At 36.4% G+C, this 26,510-nt stretch overlaps 1 protein-coding gene across 1 annotated transcript in view; it reads left to right on the plus strand.

The window, feature by feature from the left end:
* Positions 1–26,510, plus strand: part of LNPEP (leucyl and cystinyl aminopeptidase) — a 106,572-nt gene that overhangs the window by 39,032 nt on the left and 41,030 nt on the right. The window contains exons 2-8 of the mRNA XM_059916820.1: positions 3,580–4,420; positions 8,864–9,002; positions 10,334–10,465; positions 20,158–20,278; positions 20,967–21,121; positions 22,771–22,884; positions 24,495–24,629. Coding sequence (XP_059772803.1) covers positions 3,580–4,420; positions 8,864–9,002; positions 10,334–10,465; positions 20,158–20,278; positions 20,967–21,121; positions 22,771–22,884; positions 24,495–24,629 — 1,637 coding nt within the window. The remainder of the gene's footprint in view (positions 1–3,579; positions 4,421–8,863; positions 9,003–10,333; positions 10,466–20,157; positions 20,279–20,966; positions 21,122–22,770; positions 22,885–24,494; positions 24,630–26,510) is intronic.

Here is a 26,510-nt window from a genome sequence, read left to right on the forward strand (position 1 = left end):
TTTAAAACCGAAATATTTCAACTAGGACGTTCTTTGTTTTGGGCTTATAGTTAGCTTGTATATGTGGATTTAAGAGGTTTTAGAAAATTTCCTGTTTCTTTAGGCTCCCTTCTTTCAATACAAATAAATCCCTTTAGAACAAGGGGTAGTCGTGTGTTACATTAAAATTTTAATGCTGAGATCAAAGTGTACTCACTTAAGAATCCAAAGCAAGATTTCTTAAATAGACTTGAAGTACAGTCTTCATGGGCTACCTGTAATCAAAGTGTTTTCCCTTGGTTTGATGTATTTAACTTGATATGATTGTACACACATACAAAAGTTTGCTTCTAATATGCAGTAAAAATACAGCAGATGGGTTGATGTGTTCCATTTACGAAAGATTAAAATTCTACATAGGTATTAACCTGATTGGGTGATAAATAATTAAATTAAGTTATCTGGTTGTTGCCAGGCATCTGACTAAGCCCTGGTCAAAAGATTTGGAAGTTAATGAAGTGCAGACAGGAGATGCTAAAATGGTCAGACTGCAGAATACCCCTTGGCTTTAAACAGGGCATGGCTGAGAAATCAAAGACAGAAAAGCAAAGTTCTAAGGGGGTGGAATTCAGGTATGGGAATGCTGTAAATATTAAGCTGAGATTATACCTACAGTTAGTTTAGAAATTTATTAAGTAAAACCGTGCTGCTCAGATCCTATAGTTGTCTATATCACGCATCAGGTCTGATAAAGAACAGAACACATGGGCAAATACCTAAGAGAACATAATCTTCCCATATGAGGTAAAAAAGTCAGAAAGGCCTTTTAGACATTTTAAAGTGAAAAAGCAGATTAAGCAACTAATCTGCATTACTGTACCAGGTACTTAAAACTACCACAGAAAATTTCTAACCACTGAGAGTTCATTAATAATTTAAAAATGTTTTTGAGTTCAATTACAGCAGTATTTGCTCTGTTAATGAAATGAATGAGTCTCAAACACAATTAACTATCAAAACAAAACAAAATTGTGTCACAAGAAGTTGAGGCACTATGGGAAATTTAGGAGATTAAATTCCCAAAGCAGAATGTTATAACTGTCACCCTTCTTGCATTTCTAGACAAGTCACAGGAGATGGGTAGACGGCAGATTGCTGAACCCACACACCTGGAAAGTGATTAAAAGTTTTATTCAAAGAAAACTTTTAAAGCAGCATAGCTTTTATAAATTTGGGGATGGAGAGGAGGTAGGAAAAGGCAACCTCATTGGAGTCTCTATGCTCCCCAAACCTAAAAGGAGTGAGATGAAGTGAAAAGAAAATGTATTTTTGAAAGGTAATAAAGAGAAAGGAAGAAACAAAAAGAAAATAACTTTTTAAATTTACACTGTAGCAAGTTAAGATGAGTTATGGGATAACAAGTGTTCACCAGGTGGACTGGGGTGGGAGAAATGATGACATTGCCGACAAAGGGAACAGACAGGAAAACAGAAGTGGAGCATGGCGTAGAAGAGCAGCTTGTCTTGTCTCAGACGAGCGAGCAGTTGGGATGGCCAGAGCACACGCAAGGATGCAAAGTCCAATGCTGCCCGGGATCTGACCGTGGAGAAGGCTTAGACCAGTGCTTCTCAAACTTATGTGCACATAAATCTCCTGAGGATTTGTTAAAATTCAGATTAAGGGAAGGGACTTGAGAGTCTGCTCTTCTAAATAGTTGCTGTGTGATGTAGATGCTCTGGTTCGCAGACCACACTTGGAGTAGTAAGACATTAAATTTTATCCTGATGTTTATTGGTACTTGGTTTCATGTATTATGAGTTGCCACTCTTTAGTTAGTACGTATTGAGTAGCACTAAACACATGGCATTTATGTCAAGCTAGATACTAAGGAATTTTATGTAAGTTTTGCCTTGCTGATGGTGAAATAAGACTCTAAGCAACTTCATTGCCAAATACAAAAGAAATAAATAGGTACAAGCTCTCATCCTTTGAGCTAGTTGAGTAGGGAGATGCAGTATAATAATGGAAAGAATCTAAAATTTGGGATCAGAGTTTTAGACCTGAGCTCTAGTATCAGTTTTGTGACTAAATAACTGTGACTTTGTGAAGGTAAATTAACTCTTATTTCTGTTTTTGGCTTGTTTGTTTTCTTGTGTCTGAAATTGTATAATACTTGCCATTTTATAGAATTATTGTGAGGATTAGAAATGATATGTATAAAGTACCTTGGAGGGAAAGGTTAATGGGGGTTTCATTTATCAAACTTTCAATCTAACCCTAGGAATTATTGATCTGTATGCTATTATTTACTCCTCTACTTTTGGAGTCTTTTTTTTTGTGTGTGTGATTCTTGGCAAGTTGGAGAGTGCAGCTTTTTTGTGTGGTTTTAAAAGTTCCTACCACTACCCCACCCCAGGATCCACTTACACTTATGGTGTATTATGTGGTTGTTACAGAGGGGAATCTCTTGTACTTCTAAATGCTCTGGAAGCATGAAAAGACAGGTTGGATTGTAGTTTTATCTGATTTTTATAGTTCTTTTGTCTTTTTAAAAATTATTTCTTTCTTTTCTTTTTTGTTTTATAAACTTATTTATTTATTTTTGGCTACGTTGGGTCTTTTGTTGCTGAGCGTAGGCTTTCTCTTGTTGCGACGAGCGGGGGCTACTCTTTGTTGCGGTGCCAGGGCTTCTCATTGCTGTGGCTTCTCCTGTTGTGGAGCATGGGCTCTAGATGCGCGGGCTGCAGTAGTTGTGGCACATGGACTCAGAAGTTGTGGCTCACGGGCTCTAGAGTGCAGGCTCAGTAGTTGTGGCACATGGGCTTAGTCTCTCCGCGGCATGTGGGATCTTCCCAGACCAGGGCTCGAACCCATGTCCCCTGCATTGGCAGGTGGATTCTTAACCACTGCGCCACCGGGGAAGTCCTAAAAATTATTTCTTGATTATGGAAATTTTCTATATAATTTGCCCCTTGCAGTTTGCTGTGGAACAGAAACATCCCTCTTCCAAGGGGGAAAAAGTAATCCAGCCTGTTGCTTGACCATCATTCAAACTATGAATGGGCATTCCAGCTGTGGTCCTCCCTAGGGAGAATGGGACTCAGAGAGGAGACCCACAAAGGCCATAGAAGCAGGTTTGAACCTTTTAGGCAGGAATTCTGGGGTTTCTGGTACCTAGACTGCAGAAGAGGGACATGGACTATGGATGGGCATTCTTTGATCTTACTGACGCCTCACCCTGTTGGGGACATGCACAGCTAGAGGAGGGCAAAAGCAGGGCCCTCTAAAGCTCAGGACAAGGGCCCAGGTTGTTGGGCAGGAGTGTATTAAGGAAATCAGTATTTAATCTCAGCTGCCTTTTTGGATACTAGCCTGTGTGTTTAGCTTTCTTATTTTAAGACTGTGATATGCTCTTATCTATGCTTGAGTTTTTAATGGATGATACAAGAATATTATAAACATCATATTTAATTCAGCAGCTCTGAGATGGAAATAAGTCTTAGTGCTTAAAAAAAAACTCTTAGATTAAACATGGTGTTACAAGCTTTTTTTTTTTTTTTTCTAACTCTGTGCCTGGTCCTTATGTTTTGGTTTTTTTAGATCGGCTTCCGCTCCCCAGGAATATGATTGAAAACAGCATGTTTGAGGAAGAACCAGATGTGGTGGATTTAGCCAAAGAACCTTGTTTACATCCTCTAGAGCCTGATGAGGTGGAATATGAGCCCCGGGGTTCGCGACTGCTGGTGCGGGGTCTTGGTGAGCATGAGATGGATGAGGACGAAGAGGATTATGAGTCGTCCGCAAAGCTGCTGGGCATGTCCTTCATGAACAGGAGCTCGGGCCTTCGAAACAGTGCAGCCGGCTACAGGCAGAGCTCAGATGGGACTTGTTCAGTACCCTCTGCGAGGACCATGGTGGTCTGTGCTTTTGTCATTGTGGTTGCTGTTTCTGTAATCATGGTGATTTATCTACTGCCCAGATGTACCTTTACCAAAGAAGGCTGCCATAAAAAAAACCAATCAATGGGATTAATTCAGCCAATTGCAACTAATGGGAAGTTGTTTCCATGGGCACAAGTCAGGCTTCCCACTGCCATTATGCCAGTACGCTATGAACTTAACCTACACCCAAACCTAACCTCGATGACATTCAGGGGCTCTGTGACGATTTCACTTCAGGCTCTTCAGGCCACATGGAACATAGTTCTTCACAGCACAGGCCATAATATTTCAAGAGTGACCTTTATGTCAGCAGTTTCAAGCCAAGAAAAACAAGTTGATGTCCTGGAATATCCATTTCATGAACAAATCGCCATTGTTGCCCCCGAGGCCCTTCTTGAAGGGCACAATTATACCTTGAAGATAGAGTATTCGGCAAATATATCTCGTTCTTACTATGGGTTTTATGGCATCTCCTACACAGATGAAAGTAATGAGAAAAAGTATGTAGCCCTCCTAAATGATTCTGCTGCTTTGCTCTCTGATGACTTCTGCAATATGGATCCCTTTGCCCACACTAGAGACATTAACTGCAATTTTTTTTTTTTTAATTTAAGAGGTTAGGTGCAAAATAGTAGAATGGTGATTTGGAAGAGTATACTCTTTCTCTCTTAGTCAAAGCCTTGAGTATATATATATATATATATATATATATATATATATCTATCATATATATGATATGTCACGGTGGGGCTGGGGGCATGCTGATGGAAGGAAATGGACAAGGATTATATATCAGTTACATTCTCTATCACAAACACTTAAGTTATCTTGAGCTTTTCATATCTTATAAGATGAATCTAGTTTTCTATCACCTTCAAGGTCTCCATGTGAACCAAATATAGAAGAATACGGGTTATTCTTTCACTCTTAGTTTCCTATTGTGTGGAGCTTTTATTAGGAGGTGCTTACTGAGATGAAGAAAGAAAGCATGAAGAAGTGTTGTATACTTACATATGTAATTTTTAGTATCCTTAATCTTTGCTGGGTTTTTTTTTTAATGCCATTCTATTTTGGATTTCTGATGGAAAAGTTAAAAAAAAAAAAAGAAATCTTGGAGAGATTAATTTTTAAAAAGTACTTAAAACATAAAATTATTCAGCTCCCCATTTAAACCATATATTTTGTTCTTTAATCTTAGTATTCATAGATGTAGTTTGAATTTCTGGAAAGATGCAGTGCACAGTTGCATACAGACTATTCTTAAGTAGCAGTAATGTCACTTTTCTTTCGTGTACAAAGTCCTTGTCAGATCTGCTTAGTGCATTGGAGCATTCTCTCATGTTCCTTTGCAAACCAGTATGTGAATTACCATTGATGGCCATTTGGCTAATGTATGTTGGTATATTGAGAAAAATAGAAATGAATATTTTAAATCTGTCTTAAGTTTTTTGATCCTTCTTAACTGGAGAAAGAGACAAAGCAAGATCTATAGTCCTATTCAGATAAGTGATTTTTCTCTTTCCCCTTAATGTAATACTTTTAAAATAAATGGCATGCTGGCTCTTGCCATGAGATCTGACATGAAAAGCAAATTTATAATTGCAGGGGTAGCTTGGGGCTTCTCGGCTTTACTTCTCCTTCTATAATCTCCATCATCTCTAGGAATTATAGGATATACATAAAAACAGTGTTCTTAGTATGCAATCAGACCTTTAAGACAAATACCCTAGTCATCTCTTCCAGTCAGATTATTGCCCTTGGATTCTCTTGGGCCTGCCTGTGTATAATGGGAAGAATCAATGTTGTGTGGCAGGGTGGGGTGGTTTTGGACATGGTCACTTGTTGACCCTTTGCTGTGGGCTGGATTGAGTTGTGGAAAATGCTAGAAAAATGGAAGACATTCTTTTTTTTTTTTTTTCACACACACACACTGTATTTTATTTTTACAGGAGATAAATAAACTGACACCAAGCATTGTAAATGGATGACCACAACAAAAGCAACAATGATTGCAATTACCAAACACAAAACACACTCATACTATGGGAAGACAGTCTTAAAATTACGAAATAGAGTATTTTTTTTAAATAGTACTTTAAAATTTGTGAAACTCTGCTATTACAAAAAAATATATGTCCATTAACCTACCTGGTTCCATAAAATGGATGCCCCACATGATTGTATATCTTGATGCAAGATAGAAGTTTAGAAGATTATTTATACCTTTCAAGAGGTCTGAAAACTAATTCAAAACAAGTAGATAAAGTAATTAAGGGATATATTTCCTATTGATTGGAAAATCAAAGTATGTGTAAATGTCAAACGTACTGACACTGCTTGTGGTAAAGGAGCTTTACCTGTGTCATCTAAGAAGTGGAGATGGTCAGTAACCTTGCAGTTAAATCTAGAAGTTGTTGACCATAGATTTAAGGTTCTAGATAACAAACTGATGCTAAAAAACTAGCAAGGAATTTAGGGTGGAGATGTGTTTTATTTCTTTGTCCTTCAATCTCTCAGTGTCTTTTTCTCGAACTCTTGAGTCATCTACTTAACTGGACCCCTGACCTCTAATCTTACTACAGCTTTCCCCCTCCTCCACACTGCTGCCAGACTATTTCTAGAAGTACAGACCTGACCATGTTGGTCTTTGGTTTACGATCCTTCAGCAGTTCCTCATTTTTAACAAGATTTAATTGAATTTCTTTCAAGATCTGGGCCTTTTTTTTTTTTTCCTCTCGCAGCCCTCACCTGCCTTAATGAACTTCATGTGCACTTTCCTGAGTTCCAGTGATAATGGCAGCCCATATTTACTTGAGAACTGAAGTGCTAGAAACTGTTGCAAGCATTTTATATGTTTAGTCTTTTATCTTGTCAAACTCACTAAGAGGTGGAAATTATATTTTATTCACTTTACAGATGAGGAAGCAGAGGCACATGAAGTAATTCATTCAGCATCTTATGGCTAGCAAGTAGCAGAGGGGAACTCAAACCCAAAGTCATTTTAACTACAAAGACCACATTCTTAACCACTGTGGTGCACTGCCTCCTTAGTTTTCACCTCTTTACCCATTGTTATCACCAGCGCTTAGAATTCTCTTACTGACCCTCAGCTAATTCATAACTGTCTTCAGTGCTCCTGGAGGTGGTGCTCAAACTGCAACTAGTATTTCTGAAGGCAAATGCAGTCACTAATGAAAGAACAAGCTTTGAGGTATTCAGCTTAGATAGAATAGATTGTAAGTATCATCAAGCAGCAGCCTTTTCAAAGGGACTTCTATGTAAGATAGTTCTTATTGCATCTCTTTTAACGATAATTTAAGATCTTATTTGTCTTAGAACATTATAATCCAGTTTTTATCCAAAATGATGGTCCAAGTAGACTCTCATATGAATAGTATGGATGTCATCAAACTTTATCCCTTGGTCCCTTGTGGCCCTCTTCCAAAATCTTCAGTTAACTGGGTAAGAATTTGGGAGTTGGGTGAAGAAATGGAATGTTCGAAACATATTTTTAAATTGTTTCACGTATGTTGATTGCTGTCGTTCTTGCAGTTTACCCTAACAAACAGTTATTTGGGCAAATCCTTACTAGGACAGAAGCACAGTAATTCTAAGCATGAAGGAAGAGTTATGACTATCCAGCATTTATAATAGACATCTGTGTAGGAATTTATGGCATACAAGTGGTTGTTACTATGAATAGTCTTATTCGATTCTAGTAAAAACCCTAAATGTTTGGTAGGGGATCCTACCTTGATCCTAGTTTAACAAATAAGGAAATGAGATGTAGATCACTGATTTGCTGAAGTCATATGGCTGGTAAGTTGCAGAGTTTGGGTCTTCTGCCTCTAAATCTTACACTCTTTTCTACTTGCCTTTTTTTTTTTTTTAACATCTTTATTGGAGTATAATTGCTTTACATTGTTGTGTTAGTTGCTGCTGTATAATAAAGTGAATCAGCTATACACATACATACATCCCCATATCCCCTCCCTCTTGCATCTGCCTCCCACCCTCCCTATCCCACCCCACTAGGTAGACTAAGTCCTAAGCAAGCGAGGCAATCATGTCCACAGTGGTGGTTATCTATGTACCATATTGACTGGTAGCTGATATGTGCACACCAGGGCCACACTTGTCCTGATTCCTTATGACCATGTTTGTATGATTTCCCAAATGCAGATCTATTTTATTCCTCTGCTTAACTAAAAATCTGCATTTCTCCTCTTTTTATGCTTTTCTCCCAACCTTTAATTGAGGACTTATAGTTAAATTCTCAAGTGTTGTTGCTGTAGGAGAGGAGGAAAATTTTTGATTCGTTTCTGAAGAGAGTAAAGAACACCAGCATACTATAGGACACCTCGTCTTTTCAGTCCTCATGAAAGTGCAGGTTGTGAGTTTGAGGTTTAGTGTTATGAAGCCATAGTCTGTACAGAGAATAATGGCAATGGATGACAATCTTTTATAGTGATCTTTCATCAGAAACCTTTTTAAGACCTCAGTGACCAGCTGTAGCCTATCTTTGTGGCTTCATCTCCAGCCACATTGGACACCCACCCCCCAGTCCCTGAATATGCACTGCTCAGTCCTTCCGTGTGCTTCCTACTCTTTCTAGGCTGCACTGTCTTCCTTTCTCTACCTTTTCAAATATTCGTCATTTTTAATGGCCCTCTTCATATTTTTTCACCAGTTTCCTTACAGTGTCTCTACCGCTAGGCAGAATTTGTTTCCTACCCTTTGTTTCCACTGCTTTGTTCGCACTATTAGGACATGATTCGCAGCCTGATAACTTTCTACTGTATAACCTCTGCCTCTCCCAGTTGATTGAGAATCCTTTAATGTCTGGGCTTGTATGATATTTATCTTAGTATCCCTAGAACTTGGCAAGGTGCCTTGAATAGTAGGTACTCAATAACTATTGGATGGATTTGCATTTGTTTTAGGTACTTTGCAGCAACTCAGTTTGAACCCTTGGCAGCAAGATCTGCTTTTCCTTGTTTTGATGAACCAGCATTTAAAGCCACATTTATCATCAGGATCATAAGAGATGAGCAATACACTGCTTTATCAAATATGCCTAAGGTACTGTTCTATTCCTTGAATGTAAAATCTTTGAGTGGGTCTCTTTCTTTGTTTTGAATACTTGAATTCTTCTTTGCCATACTGTTGAGAATGATTAAAATCATATGCATTCTTATTCTTTCTTAAAATGCTTAAATAAAAGTAAAATATGTATTGGAATCAATTGGGAAGTCAGCCTGAGAAGCACTTGAGGAAAGAGAAAGACTGGATGTGGAAGGTATGGGCAGGAAATGTGAAGTCTGTGCTATTGTACTAAAGTTCTGCAAATATTAATACTGTGAACTGCTACTAAAGAGCACAGTGATATTTTCAAAGACATGGTACATTTGCTATTCTAAACAGTGATATTTGGTAGTGTTGAATCATGATTGACCTTGGTGTTTTAGTGGTTACTGAGAAATCGAGATTGTAACATGGAGGTTGAACAACAAGAACATGGACATCTTTCTTGGCTGTGAGCTCTGTCTGCGTGGAAGTAGTGGGGGTGAAATCAGGCAGAATTGTTTTTATGCTAAACAGAACTTGGGGGGTGTCCTTTTGTTACACCTGAGAGTTGTGTGCAGCCGATAGGAACCTCTCAGAAGCCGTGTGACTCGGGGGGAGGAGCAACCACATCTAACAGACTATGAGTCAGCCCTTGAGTCAAGGAGAGGACATGGTCTGTCCTTCGACAAGGACGTCACTTCAGCAGCTCTACTCCTGGCCGTACTCTTCACCTTAATCTTTCTCTAAGAGAGGTCAAATGCTTACTTGCCTAGTAACCCAAAACATATTTTAAATTCATGGTTGGAAAATCCTGCAAGGTTGCCCGCCTTCCCTCATCTTGTGTCTGCTGCAGACTTTTCTAGTGACTTATCACCTTTAATCCCACTAAGCCTTCTTGTAGTCATCAACACGGTCCTTTAGGAAGCCATTTCAGATCATTTGGAGGGATTAACCAGCTGTAGCTCCTTCTTGTGTGAATGTATTTGTAGCAGTAGAATGGAGTACTCCTAGGTCATAAGAAAGGATTTTTGGTTTTGATGGTGTTTTAAAGGGGAGAAACAGAGCCACTGCTACTTACTGTTTCTAACTTACATTTATTTAAAGCCATTGTTTGAGACTAGGAACTTCTTAAGGATTTTTACCGTACTCAGTATGTCCTCATGATGAAGGATGGTAGAACAGACTGAGACTGAGGGCCGTGTTGTTTGGAAACTTGTGCTGAGAGATTAAAATATGCCAGCATCTTCACTACTTATTTCCTATTTGAATCTTCAGTTTCCCAGTTTATATGTCACTGTCATTTATTCTCATAGTTACAGAACTGTCATTTTCCCCATTGCTTGTAGAAGTCATCAGTCATTATGGAAGATGGACTTGTTCAGGATGAATTCTCTGAGAGTGTGAAGATGAGCACTTACCTGGTTGCTTTCATTGTGGGGGAGTTGAAGAATCTGAGTCAGGACATAAATGGAACCCTGGTATGTATGTTGTTGTGGTAATTGTCTTGAAAACCTGTATTCACAGGAGGTTGAGAGGAATCCTTTCATGATATCTGGTAACTGCTTTATGAAGGAAAACAAGCTTTTGGTTCACAACTCTGACGTTTTATACCAGCAGTGTTACTTTTTACTTAGTTGTTATTTACTGTTATTACTTGAATACCTAAAAAATCAATAATTTTTAAGTTCCTTTAAATTTTACTTTTATAAGAGAATTTCAGAGAGACAATATATGTATAAGGAAGCCTCTAGAACTGTGCTGTATAATATGAAAACACAGAAAGACAATTTAATTAAATCAAGAAACAGTACATGAACAAAATGAGATGTTTAACGGAGACATAGAAATCATAAAAAAAAAAAAAGAACCAAACAGAAATTCTGGGTCTGAAAAATACAGTGAATGAAATGAAAAATGCAATACAGACCATCAGCAGCAGAGTGGATCAAGCAAGAAAAAGAATTTGCGAGTTAGAAGACAGGAAATTTTATATTATCTGGTCAGGGAAGAACAAAGGAAAAAAGGATGAAAAAGAAGTGAAGAAAGCCTACATGATTTGTGGGACACCACCAGAAGAAACAATTTGTGAATTATTGGAGTTTCAGAAGGAGAACAGAGGGAGCAGGGGGCAGAAAGCTTACTTAAAAAAGTAATTGCTGAGAACTTAGCAAATCTGGGGAGAAATTTGGATATCCAAGTTCATGAAGCTCATAGGTTACCAAACACACTCAGCTTAAAGAGGTCTTCTCCAAGACACGTTATAATAAAATGGTCAGAAGTCAAAGAGAATCTTAAAAGCAGCAAAAGAAAAGAAGCTTATAACTTATAAGGGAACTACCATAAATCTATCAGTGGATTTCTGAGAAGAAGCCTTAGAACACAAGAGAGAATCAAATGATATATTCAGAGTGCTGAAAGGAAAAAACTGCCAACCAAAAATACTCTATCCAGCAAAGTTATCCTTCAGAAATGAAAGAGTGAGAAAGACTTTTCCATACAAGAAAAAAAAGCTGAGAGAGCCCCTCACCCCTAGACCTGCCTTACAAGAAATGCTGAAAGGAGTGCTTCCAGCTGAATTGAAAGGACACTAGTTAGTAACATGAAAACATGAAAGTGTACAACACACTGGAAAAGGTATTTATATAGTAAAATTCAGAATGTTCTAATAGTATAATGTAGTTGTATATGCATTCTATGGGATGTATCAAAACCAGTTCTAGGAGGGAACTTTAGAGTGATAAATGCCTACATTAAGAAAAAAGAAAGCTCTCAAATAAACAACCTAACTTTACACCTCAAGGAACTAGAAAAAGAATAACAAACTGAGCCCAAAGTTAGCAGAAGGAGGGAAATAAGCAAAGATCAGAGCAGATAAATGAAATAGATACCAGAAAGAGAGTAGAAAAGATCAACAAAATGAAGAGCTGGATTTTTAGAAAGGTAAATGAAATTGACAAACCTTTAGCTAGACTAACTAGTAAAAAAAGAAGACTCAAAATCAGAAATGAAAGGAGACATTACAGCTGATACCACAGAAATACAAAGGATCATAAGAGCCTACTGTGAATAACTATAGGCCAAGAAATTGGATAACCTAGAAGAAATGTATAAACTCCTAGGAACATACAATCTACCAAGACTAAATCATGAAGACGTAAAAAAATCTGAACAGATCAGTAATATAAAGAGAGACTGAATTAATAATCAAAAACATCCCAACAAAGAAAAGCCCAGGATCAGATCAGTTTCTCTGGTGAATTCTACCAAGCGTTAAAAAAAAAAAAATCTATAGATTCAATGCAACAGAATTCCAATGGCATTTTTCACAGAAATAGAAAAAAATAATCCTAAAATTTGTATGGAACCACAGAGACCTCGAATAGCTAGAGCAATCTTGAGAAAAAAGAACAAAGTTGGAGGTATCACACTTCCTTGATTTCAAACTACACTACAGAGATAAAGTAATCAAAATCATATGCATAGTAATCAAAGAGTGTGGTACTGGCATAAAAATAGACACAGACCAATGGAAAAGAATCAAGACCCCAAAAATAAACTCCTGCAAAAATGGTCAACTAATATATGACAAGGGAGCCAAGAATACTCAGTGGGGAAAGGGTAGTCTCTTCAATAAATGGTGCTGGGAAAACTGGATCATCACATGCAGAAGAATGAAATTGGACCCTTGTCTTTCACCACTCACAAAAATTAACTGGAAATGGATTAAAGACTTAAATGTAAGATCTGAAAGTATAAAACTCCTAGAAGAAAACATAGAGAAAAAGCTCTTTGACATGGGTCTTGGCAACAATTTTTTGTATATGACACCAAAGCACATGCAACAAAAGCCAAAATCAACAAGTAGGAGAAACTCAAACTAAAAATTTCTGCACTGCAAAAGAAACAGTCAACAAAATTAAAAGGTAACCTGTGGAATGGAAGAACATATCGAATATCTGATAAGAGATTAATATTCAAAATATATAAGGAACTCCTACAACTCAGTGGCAAAAAACCAAACAATCTGGTTAAAAAAGGGCAGAGGAACTGAATAGACATTTTTCCAAAGAAGGCATGCAGATGACCAACAGATACATCAAAAGGTGCTCAGTATCACTAATGAGAAGGAAAATGCAAATCAAAACCTCAGTGAGATACCACCTCACACCTGTTAGAATGACTGCCATCAAAAAGGCAGATAACAAGTAACAAGTGTTGGTGAGAATGTGGAGAAAAGGGAACCTTTGTGCGCTATTAGTGGGAATGTAAATTGGTGTAGCCACTGTTTAAAACAATATGAGGGTTCCTCAAAAAATTAAAAATAGTACCATCATATGATCCAGCAATCCCACTTCTGGGTATATATCCACAGGATATATATCAAATCAGGATCTTAAAGAGATCTGCACTTCCATGTTTGTTGCAGCATTACTAACAATAATAATATTATTATTCATAATAATAACAACCTAAGTGTCTGCAGATGAATGGATAAAGAAGATGTGTGTGTATGTGTATATATATATATATATATATATATATACACACACACACACATACATACACACACACACACACACACAATGGAGTGTTATTCAGCTATGAGAAAGAAAGAAGGAAATCTTGCCATTTGGGACAACATATATGGACCTTGAGGGCATTATGCTAAGTGAAATAAGTCAGACAGACAAAGACAAAGATATATGACCTCACTTATGTGTGGAATCTAAAACTGAACTCATGGAAACAGTGGACTCATGGTTGCCAGGGCCTGAGGGGTGGGGGAGATGGGGAGATGTTGGTCAAAGGGTCCAAACTTCCAGTTATAAATAAGTTCTGGGGAGCTAATGTACAGCATGGTGATTATAGTTAACACTGTATTATATATTTGAAAGTTGCAAAGACAGTTGCTTAAATGTTCTCACCACGCAAAAGAAATGGTAGTTAAGTGAAGTGATGGAAGTGTTAACTCGTGCTACTGTGGTAATCATTTCACAATATATAAGTGTATCTAATGAACATGTTGTATACCTTAAACTTACATAATATTATATGTTAATTATATCATTAAAGCTGCAAAAATTCATTAAATTTAAAATTCACTTCTTTAGTCTCAGTAGCCACATTTCTAGCATTCTTGTGGCTAGTGGCTACCTTATTGGATATCAAAGGTATTGAATATTTCCATCAATGCAGAAAATTTTATTGGACAGCAGCAAATCTAGAACATTGTGCAGACTTAGAAGATAGCATAAAAATTTAGTCAGAAGAAAAACTCCAAGTTGTAAAAGTCATTTGAATGCACCTTTTGAAAAAGCAAGTCCTGACTGAATTTTCTTCATCTTAAAGAGAGAAGATTGTTTAAATGTCTGGTATGTCTGTAATTTGTCAAAATTAACCCTTTGTTCTAATTAGGCTCCTCTGCTTTTCTTCATCATTTGAATCTGTCTGTAAATGATTGTTTGATTGGATTTTATGCCTTAATTTCACTGTAAAGACCTTAAAAAGCTAATATCTTCACATACTAACAACATAGGAGAAAAGGGTCTTTTAAAGCCAAAAATGATTATTTTTCATGATAGAAATATGATGGAATTCTTTAATTTTTTTGGTCATATTTTTGATCCCCACCAGGGTATGTTTTCTACCCTTTGAACACATTCACTTGGATTTGGGCTTCCTTTCCAGACCAAAGAACTTTATTTTAATCACAGTGTATTTGGATCTTATTATTTGCTAATTAAGAGGGGCATACTCCTTCTGTTAGAAAAGATTATCATGTCTGCTCCATTAACTCTTAGAGAGAAGGGGTGAGGTGAGGATTATCTGGCTCTTCATCAGCAATAACGCTGCCATATGACTTTATGCTCAAAGGGTGGAGACCTGTTCATGTTCAAGGGTAATGTGGACTACATTGAATAAGTGCTCAATATCATTTACTCACCTTTGGGTTTAAAAGAGTTTTCAGCAAGTCTAAACCAAAGAGTTTTTCGGAATCCTTTCGAAAGGATATTAAGACTGGTTTAATCCTGAAAAAAATTCAGTTAATCTCTCTTCAAGTTTTGCACCCCAAATTTAGCCCTTGATGCAGATGTTGCAGCCTTGATAAAACCTAAAAGTTTCAGTCCTAAGTCAGGTTGCTTCTTCAAGAGTCAGCTGAGTACCACCCTCTCCTTGAAGCTTTTCATTCTCCCCAGCTGGGATTAATCGTTCCCTCTCTGATATTTCATACCACTTTAGTTACATCTCTGTTGTAGTTCTTATCACACTCTTTGATATAAAATCCCCAGCACTTTTTATTGTATCTCAAAATGTATGTAGTCTTGGCTTTTTCTTTTCCCTCTCTCTCTTTCTTTCCCCCTCCCTCCCTCTCTCTTTCTTTCTTTCTCCCTCTGTCCCTCTCTCCATCCCTCTCTCATTCTTTCAACAGCTATGCTGGCTTCTTCCTGCCTGTAGGATTACATTCAAACTCATCATTCTGTGATATTCAAGGCCCTCATAAATTCGGTTATATTTCCAGTTGCTCCAATGGAATTCTTTCATCTAGTCAGGCTGAATTATTCACTGCTCAGATATATACCTCATATATAATATATATATATATATATATATATCATATATATAACATATATATACAACATATATATAAAACATATATATAACATATATGTATAACATATATATATAAAACATATATATATATATATATATATATATATATATATATATTTTGTCCACAACAGTTGACCCTTGAAGAACACAGGTTTGAACTGCGCAAGTCCACTTATTGCAGATTTTTTTCAATAGTAAATACTGAGGTGCTACACGATCCATAGTTTGAATCCTTAGATGCAGAAGACTGACTATAAGTTATACTCAGATTTTCAACTGCTCCGAGGGTTGTTGCCCCTCACCCCGTCATTGTTCAAGGATCAACTGGAAGAGAGAGAGATTGAAAGAGAGAGAGGAGTTTCAGGTGACTTTTTTTGCTTTTTATTTACATGTATTAGGAAGCAACATGGTTAAACATGGAGTCTGGCATCTACCTCAGTTCAGATCTCTCCTGTACAGCTTTCTACCTATGTGCCCTTGGGCAGACTGCTCTGTGATTCTCTAAACCTCACCTTCCACAACTCTAATACTATATTGTCTATATTAGCCTGCTCTCTCAAGGATTAATTTTTTTAAATTCCTGTAAAATCTTCAGTAGCTGGCAGATAGTAATACACACACAGAGAAACTCTCTTGTATGTATGTAAACTCCCTTGTATGTCTATAACTATAAATAACCTTTATCATTTTTAATGCTACCCAGTAGTAAATGTGTTTTGAAAAAATTACAAATAAACAACTGTTTTATTAACTTTCTCTTATTATTAGGAAATGAGGAAGACTTTAGTATGTGTGGAGTTATACTCTGTGCAGGCAGTTGTCTTGAGCTCTCATTTATAAACATCTTTTTATTTTATAAACCAAATGAGGGGAAGGCATTGGCCTCATATTGCTGATGAAGAAACAGTGTACCAGAGAGGTTAAGTAATTGACCTAGATTACATAGCCAGTAAATGATAGTCAGAATTTACTGTCTACCACAATATACTGCCTCTTACACCAAATGACATAATTTCTGTAGGTATGGTGATCAGAAATTCAGACTTAGAGTCTAATAAAGGATTTTTGTTCCACTAAAATGTTGTAATCTCTAGGATATGTTCTATTTTGTAATATTTGACATTAGGCCTATTTCACAAGATTCAGGAATAAGGCAGTAGGGCTTTACTTATTAATGTCAGTCATGGTAAACAACTGAAAATGTCAAAGTTGACTGTGGATTATTAAACGTGGCCTGTTCAGTGATAAAGATTACTATGTTGTCAAAGACCTAAAGAAAGAGAGAACATTTGTTTTATCATTTCTGTCCATTCTTCAGTGTTCCTTAAACCTCTCGCTGCCTTCAGGAATGCCAGAATTACCTAGAAAATTCTAGGCTAGTTTTGAAATACACTTTATCAGTTTGTCTTGAGGTTTTTATTTTGTTGTTGCCATTGCCTGATTTTGTTTTTACCATAGACAGGTCTAATTTGTAGAATCAGAATCCATTGGTGGTTAGTCAGATGTGGACATCATGTCTGTTTAACATCCAAACAGAACCTTCAACACTATTATCCATGTGAAGTTATAATTTTAATTTATTCTTATTTAGTCAGGAACATGACTTAGCTCCAAATTTCCACAAACAACATTTCCTCAAGTATCCTTCCACCAGCTAGGGACATTATACGTAATTTATATCATTCTCCTAAAGTCTCGAGTCCCATGTAATCAGTTATTCTGGATAGACTTCATTCTGGTGAGGTTTTTTTGTTTTTTTGTTTTTAAGGAATTTATGCTTTTTGTACGTTCAGCTGTCTGTTTAGGAAAGCTGGTGTTTTTCAGGAAACGTAGTGTTGGAAGATTCCAATATTTTCTATCTTCATAAATCTTGCAGGCCGTATTGTTGTTCTTTTGGGGGGATGAGGTTTGGTTCTGGTTTTGCTTTTGTCTAGTTTTTGCTTCTTATTAAATTAAGGAGCAGAGTAAGTTAAACCTAACAAATCTGCTATTCCTCAGTCTTAACTCTTTTCTCTGAGAGCTGACTAGGAGACTTTTTTGTGTCTTTTATAAATCTCTCAGGTCTTAGCAAGAGATATTGTAGGAAAAGTTTTAAGTTGTAAGGCTTAAGGCCTGAGCACCAGTTGACTTGCACTTAACAGCGTTTAGAGCGCTCTTACCAAGTGCAGGGTGCTGGTCAGAACTTCTTTGTTGAACTAGATTGCTTTCTTTGTTTATTTCTTACTGCTTCTGTTGCTCTTAAAACATGATAATTAATATGATGATGAGCATGAATCATTATCAGCACATTACAGCACATTTTTTAAAGGAAGAGAAGTAGAAGGCAAGAGAAAATACCAAACTACCTTTTTTCCTAGTCATTGTATTCCAGAAATGGGACTCAGTGGATCCTTTGGTCAGATTTCAGTTCCATGTGAACTTCTTTTTTCTCCCTTTACTTTCCATGTAATGAAAGATGCATTCGCACATAGTGATGGGAGTGGCCGAATGGTGTGTTTGGGAGAAGGATATTTGAGGAGGAACCTGGAGTATATGGGTGGTGTTTCTATTAGGACAGCATCTTCTAGATGGTTACATTGACTGGAACATAAAATATGTATGTGTGGAAAGAACAGGCAGAAATAATAAAGACTGGTCTCAAATTCCAAGTGATCTTGGTACAGTCATATACAATGGTAGTTAGATTTAAGAAGAATATGTCAGACTTTGTTGTGTGTGCTTGTGTGCTAGCACTTTCACAGGGGGAATGATGCAGGGAGTGTGCATGGTCCTTTGGCAGGTGGTGACTGAATTCAATAAGCTGTGGTCACAGTCCTGTACCAAGGGCTGCAGATGTTCGAGTGCTGGGCTGGTGAAGTACACTTGGCCACATGACGTGATATGAAATTTCTTCCATAGTTACTTTAGAAAGTAACGTATTTTAAGTGGGCTAACTGAACTCTTAACACTTCATTCTTCCTGTCACTGTTGCCACAAATGCTCTGCTCATACATATTTTACCCCATTTCTGATGGGATTCTATTTGTAATAATGATAATAACTACTATTTATTGAACACTTATTTTGTGTCAGGCACTATTCTAAATTCTATACATATTAGTTCATTTAATCCTGACAGCAACCCTGTGAGGATAGGAGCTACTTTTATCACCATTTTATAGATAAGGAGATTGAGGTTAACTAAGTTCACACAACTAGCAGAGATTTGAACCTGGCAGTCTAACTACAGAGCTTGCACCTTTAATTTTGTTGTTTGTTTACTTAAAATTTTTTCTTTATATTTAATTTTTAATGCCATGTTACCTCCATGTTTTTGTGATTAACGCATATGTTCTATAGACTAAGGCCCCACATAAAGACAATTAAAATTGAAATTAAGACTTCTGAGAAATTTTTGACTGTTTTTCAGGGCTTTAATGAAAGACCAAAAATAATTTGGGGTTAGAATTCACCAATGTATTTTTTCAAATGATGAATTATTCAGTAGGTCTCCATTTCCCACCTGTTGGGATCTTTATTTTGAGGTTTTTATCTTCTGCTGTGTCTTGTGCATATCCTACTTTCCCAAGTTGAGTACAGAGGGATTTTTTCTTTCAGTCAATTGAAAAACAATAAATATTGCTTTTCAAAACCTGTTGCTTTTAATGTAATTGCTTAAATTTTGCCTTTGATACTTACTGATAAGACACGTATAGTTAGTTACATCATATGTGTTTAACCTATGCACTTAATCAGAAAAAGAGAGAAAGAATAACAATTTAAGTAATGTGGGCAACTGCGTCTTCCCTGGAGCATGTGCCATGAAGTGAGTGGGCAGTGTGGGCATGAATCCCAGTATCTGCTTACTTGGTTTTAGTTACCGTGTGCCACTCACTGAGTGTTTCACTCTGCTGGGTATGGTTATTTTTGATACAACATGGTCCTTAAAAACAAGCCAACAACTGCAAAAAAAAAAAAAGGAAGCAGTTCCAAGGCTGGAAGAAAAGCTGTCTGTGCCATACTTACTGAAAGAGAATGTGTTGGTCTCTAATAGGTTTTCCCAGGGTAATTTCAACATTTCTGTCTTAGATGTTTATGTTAGAACTAACTCCCTTGTAAGCTGTGACTTCTCTGTATTGAATGCCTGTTCAATGCCAGGCACTGTGATAGGTGCTAAAAAGATGAAAACTTAGTTTTGGCCTTCCAATAATTCACAGTTTGATAGCTCATAGACAAGGAAGGGCCACTGTAGGTAATGGAGAGGAAGAGAAGAGTATCATAAAATTAAACAGGCAGATGCTTATAAATTACTATATGATATAAAATAGTTTATTTTGGATATCATGTTAACTTAAAACTTACTGATTGCTTTTTTTTTTTTTTTTTAACATTGTTGTATGTATGGAAATTACTTGCTAAATCCTATAGGGGTTAAAAGAACTACAAGCGAGAGTTGCTGTCCTGAAAAATCTCGTATACCTCTATGTAGTTCTCAGGTATGCTAATCTTGACAGTGTTCACCTGAATATCATGCCATTTTAATTGTACCTGTCTTTACATCATACCTGTTACCTTTTAGGTTTCTATATATGCTGTCCCAGAAAAGATTGGTCAGGTTCACCATGCCTTGGAAACAACTGTGAAGCTTCTTGAGTTTTATCAAAACTACTTTGAAATTCAATACCCACTAAAGAAATTGGGTAAGAATCAAACAGTGCCTCTGATTTTCATTATCATTATAACCTAGATTTATGTTGCGAATTTTTTTTAGGAAGAACTTTTGCCGAAGTTATTTTAAAGGAAAACCAAGAAACACTGTTAATTGTTTGCCTTCAAAATTGTTTCTATTTGTTAAAGATTATTTACATTCCATGGATGTATCTGAAAGTGGAGCTTAAAACACTTAGAAGTTTATGGGACTATTTCAGAGGTGCTGTGTAAGTGGGGATTTGCTTAGGGCTTAATCTGGAGTTTGACTAATTCTAATTTCCTAAGAAATTCCTAATTCAAATAATAATAGGAGTAATGAGAGCTCAGGAAAGCAAGAGCATTTCAGTGCTGTTCAACATGGAGCTGGTTTTAGCTAGAAGAACGTTGGCCCTGCATTTTGTCCTCCTTGCTCTGGGAACTTCCTCACTGTGAAGGAATTAGGTATCTTCTCTTGCTCAGGGACAGAGCAACAGTGACTCTACAGGGGGTTGATCAGGTCTTCCTCAGCTGACAGGTAGGTGAGGAGCATACAGGGCTAGGAAGGTTCCTTTCCTTAGGAGTATAAATGAATTCACTGCCTTCTGATTCAGTGGTAGACCAATGGGTAAAATATTTTGATTTAATTAGGGAGTGCCTTAGATGGGGTAAAGTTGATCACTTCTTTCTTGTTATGTCCAGATTTGGTGGCTATTCCTGACTTTGAAGCAGGAGCAATGGAAAATTGGGGTTTGCTCACCTTCCGAGAAGAGACACTTCTGTATGATAATAATACTTCTTCAGTGGTGGATAAAAAACTGGTTACTAAAGTCATCGCTCATGAGCTGGCCCATCAGGTATCAGCAACCAAGGCTGTTATATCTCACACCTGTGGTCTGTTTCATATCCTAGAGTTTTAGAATACATTTAGATGCTAATAATAATTCAGCTTTTTATTATAGTATTGTCTTCTTTCATAATAATATGATGCTTTTTAAACAAACTTAATTTTCAGATAAAAATGCTATTTAATGTTTTATATAGGGTTTTACAGTTTATAAAGCATTTTCACATCCATTATCTCTCTTACTTTTCATAACTTGGTGGGGAAGAAGCCTTTTCCCTGAGTTGTGCTCTTCTTCTTACGCCTCTTGGACTGTAGTTGTCAGGGCTAGATTTATTGTTTTGTCTCCTGCTAAAACTGGGTTCTTAGTTAATTTGGGAGAGGGAAGGTACTCTGTATGACGTAGAGAAAAAGAAAGAAAATTATATGAGTACATGAACCTTCCTCTTTCTTCCCCAACACCTTGTCTCTCTTGTGCCCTCGATGAGGTGTTTATGAGGGTAGGGTATGGTATGGGGGTGTTGTGATGGTGGGAGGATGTGGAGGAAGTGGGACATGCTCTGGCAGTTGACACCCTACCTCAGACACAGTCTGTAGCCCGCCCTACAGCCCTCGTGAGGGCTTCATGACATGCTGGCATATGAAGCGTATGCTTATTTACTGTTACAATTTTAGGCATGTAGACAAGTTGTTTTTCGGGGGATCTGCTCTAGGTCTGTTATTTCTGGGTCCGGCCATCACCCCTGGGGGAGTGTTTCTCATTTACTTCTTCTTTAGGACTTGCAAGTCATCTTCCTCTGAAACAGGTTTTAAGATAATATCTTTGAAAAATATGCTTTTGTAATTCTCAAAGCTGTTTTGTTTCAGTACCTAGTAACCCTGTCATTTTGCTGATGGTTCGAGACAAGCCCTTGGCCACACTGACTAAATTGCACACCCTTTATTTCACTCTTTATTTACCACTCTTTATGTCAGGGATTTTGAGATGCATTTTTTTTTAAGGGAGTCTCGTATCGTTTTTATCCTTCTTCTTACCACCTCATGGAAGAAGCCATTTAAAGATCTTTCTGATTTCATTTATTTGTATGCATGCCAAATTTCTTACGGAATGTTATTTGAATTTGTTTTGAATCATGTAAATACTGCCCTCAACTTGGGTGACTGAGGAGAAACCTGCAGTCCAGGCTCTCTGACTATAGGAACATCCCTCACATAGAAATTTATTTTTTAGTTGTCATGATGATTGTAAATACAATGGAAAATAATATTACTAACTTGACATTAGAAAGTAGAATTTCATTATCTAGGAAATCTTACTTTTAATGAGGTGGCTCGTTTTTGTTTACCTAGTATATAACATGTGTTAAATTGATAAATATGCTAATTGTCTTTCTTGCCTGTTTCATTTAAAGTAAAATGTTACATTTTTTATTTTACTTTTAAAGTGAATTTATACAATTTATGCAATTTTACTTTTAAAGTAAATTTATATTACAAATATAATTTATTTGCAAGTCTTCAATTTGAATATAGTTTGTTTTAACTATAATAAGTATATTTTTCAGTAATTGTAATCTGGTTATAGGTGATTAATCTGACAATTCAATTATTAGAAAATTCTTGAGAGTGTAAAGTTGGTTAGTAGTTTGTTTTTTCCCACAGTGGTTTGGTAATCTGGTAACAATGCAGTGGTGGAACGATGTATGGCTAAATGAAGGTTTTGCTACTTTCATGGAGTATTTCTCTTTGGAAAAAATATTCGGAGAGCTCTCCAGTGTAAGTACACTATTTGTTAGGCCTACTATGAATGCCAAGGGGAAAAATAGCCAAATCATATTCAACATGTATTTTCCATTCATTTGGAGTAATGAAAATGTTTCTAGAAAGATACGATAAAATTGACCCTTGTTATTGATCTCTATACCTCTTGAGATTTGACAGTGAAAATTGTGCTTTTATTTACTGATGTATTTCAGAAAGCTGAAATTTTGTGAAATTATTTTACACTTTGTCATTAAGATGAACATTTTAAATTGCTTTGCTACATTTTATTTTAATAGATGTGGCCCTTCTGCTTGAAGGAATTTAGATAGAGTTGAAAAGCCTTTTTTTGCAAAACAAAACTTTTAATCTTATGTATAAAGAGAAAAAAATTAAGACATTTTGTAGCAATGCTGTCACTCTGTTATCACTGTGATCATTCTTACGACAGTGATACATAAGTTGATACAGACAAATAATTTGCTCTTTTTTAGGTACAAACCATATATTGTGCCCTTTTCAAAGACATGGAACACCATTCTGTTACAGGGAGCATGATAATATTGTTACTATGTTCTTAAACTCTCTGGAGATGTTTCTTATCATTAGAGATATTTGGACACACTAGGTCATATATGACAGATATTGCCAAATAATTCAAGCAGTAGGTGGAAAAGTATGAAGATCCCTTTCAACTCTAAAGTTCTGTGACTTTCTATTAAACTTCCCGAATATATGATCCAAGATTGCTTCAAAAAAGGAATACTCTCTGTAATGGCCTATGTGGGAAAAGAATTTTAAAAAAAAAGAGTGGCTATATGTATATGTGTAACTGATTCACTTTACTATATGCCTGAAACTAATACAGCATTGTAAATCAACTATACTCCAATAAAAATTTTTTTTAAAAAAGAGTACTGTTAGAGCTTTCAATTTGAAATTTTTATGTAGGGCCTGTTCAAAAATTTCAGGTGGTAAAATGAACTCATTTTAAGCTAGAATATTAATAAGCAAGGTATTCTATATCTGTGTATGCTACTTAATTAAGCAAAGAGATATACAGTTTCACCACTTGGTGGTGCCCAGAATGTTTAAAAACTTCTAATATACATTCTAGAGGAGCTCATCTACTGAGCTCTCAGACTTCTTGCTGTTTAAGAGTTATATTTTACTTCGAATGAACCTTAGTTAAGGGAAATGTATATTATCTTAACAGAAAAGCTGGATTATGTATGAGAAATCAGCTTAAGGAACAGTTCCTATTTTTTTTATTTCAGATTTTATTTTACAGATATACACTAGCCATTTTTAAATATTCATTTTGAATATCTGGATTTAGCATTTGGTTGCTTTCGTAATAAATTCTCAGCTTATACTGTTGTTTAGGAAACCCTGTTTTTCATGGGGCCAGGAGGTTATAATTCTACTTTCAAATGTAAGGAATATGCATAAATGTCACATTCTTCCTACATTTTCAAAAGCTTATTTCTGAAGTTTAGTGAAGCTAGTTAATTTTTTATAATGACCTTAAACAGTAATTAGTCTAATTCATATAAATAATTACTATACTTGCCTCTGTCTTTAATACTGTTCATGGTTTCTTAATCTGTTTCATTTTTTGCTAGTATGAAGATTTCTTAGATGCTCGATTTAAAACCCTGAAGAGAGATTCCTTGAATTCATCTCATCCAATATCATCATTATCTGTTCAGTCTTCAGAACAGATTGAAGAAATGTTTGATTCTCTTTCCTATTTTAAGGTATTGCTATGCACAAAAAAGTACCTGGAGTAGGTTACAAATTAATTTCATATGTGAGCAAGCTGCTTGATTTAGATTATTTTAAAGATTAAATAGGTGAAATTTTCAGGTATCCTGTTAAACTTTAAGATGTTTGCTTCTATTTAAATCTTGGTCTTAACTTTATATGGGTTTTTCTTTCTTTCTCTGTCTCTTGTTTTAAGTTCTCTAACTAGTATTCTGGGTAGTTAACCAGATCTTATAATAATGTATTTTTTGAAGTTGGATCACTGTCCAGATTTGCAGGTAGAATACGTCCAGGGAAGGTTCTAAGCCCTTGGCTGTGTTATTCAGGATTGAGGTGTGTTCCAAAGTCAGAATTGCCAAAACAAGTAAGCAAAAGGAGATTTTTAAGAATTGAAGATTTTGTTGTAGAATTAGAAACATAGACTCCAGGTTTGGGGTGAAGCAAAAACAGAAACATAGAAACCTGATTAGGATCATCGTAAGAGAACAGGATAGGGATATCAGTGCCACTCACATTTGTGTAGGGAGGGAGGGCTGAATGTTACAGCTTGTTGACCTCCTTAGTCTGGCTATCAGATTAAGATCAATAAATTGAATTCTTGTCCTGGACAGAGAGGAAGATATACAGAACATATGAGTTCATGTCATCAAGAAACTCAAAGTTTAGGTGGTAAGTACTTGTGAAGCAGTAAGAGATAGTACGTGCTAATTGAATGGTACAGAGTATTTTTGCCTGGGATTATGGAGAGAAATTTTTTGGAGGAAAATGGAAATTGAGATGAATTAAATAATAGGAAGAATATAGGTAAAGAGGAATGGGAACAATAGGGCAAGAGTGGGATGATGAGGTCTGCAAAGAAAAAGTCAGGAATACTAATGGGCAGGGAAATTTTGTTTAGGTAGCAAATGTTTGCAGTGGAAGCCACATGTAGAGTAGGGGAAAGATGAGAAGGGTAGGTTGGGGCTCAGTTGTAGAAGGTCCTGAATGCCATCAGGAATCTGGACTTTTTCTGTAATCAGTGGGAAGCTTTAAAAGATTTTTCAGTAGAGGAATGGCTTGATCAAGTGACTATTTAGGAAAATTAATTTGTTTCAGTTTATAAAGTAGATTTCAGTGGGAAGAGACCTAAAATCAGGAAATTGCTGCTGAAGTACAAGCATGAAATGGTAAAAGTTTAAAATTAGGAGTGGTAGTGAGAGTAGAAGGGAAATGATGGGTGTGAAAAAACCCTAAGTGTAGGGAAGTACTTGAAGGACTTAGTGACAGGGAAAAGCGGGTAAAGAAGGAGGCAGAAATGTGTTCCAGGTTCAAGCCTGACTGGCAGGGAGAATGGCAGTACTGTTAATAAATAAGGAAATCAAGAGTTCAATTAGCTATATTAAATGTAATCCAATTAGAGCTACTGCTATGTGTTGTGATTTTTAAAGCCCATACAGGACCTGCCAATAAAGAAAATTTTACAACTTGCAATTCTTTTCTTATACAGAACAGTTATTTCAGGATCTCTTGCTACAGAGCTCTTTCTTCCTCTGACCCCCACCTTCCAAACCCAGAATTCAGTGTCTTCTGAGCATGTTGTCTCCACAGCATACCTTATCCCTGTCAGCATGGGAACTACTTATTTCAGAATTGGGAATCTGGCAAATATCCCACATAACAGAGAAAAATAGGACACTGGATAATTTACCATTATTGTGTGTAAGAAGTAGTAAGTGTCACTAGGGAAATGTGTTTGACAGACATGTTCTCTTTGATCTTCATGATCTGCAAGCCTAATTCTGATGCGAGTTGCCTTGTGAGAATTCAGTCATTTAGCAAATCGTACAAGTACCAACCATGTACCTAACATTGTCCTAGGTGCTGGGGATATATCA

The sequence above is a fragment of the Balaenoptera ricei genome, chromosome 3, assembly GCF_028023285.1.
Source record: "Balaenoptera ricei isolate mBalRic1 chromosome 3, mBalRic1.hap2, whole genome shotgun sequence".
In the NCBI taxonomy this organism is placed as follows: Eukaryota; Metazoa; Chordata; class Mammalia; order Artiodactyla; family Balaenopteridae; genus Balaenoptera; species Balaenoptera ricei.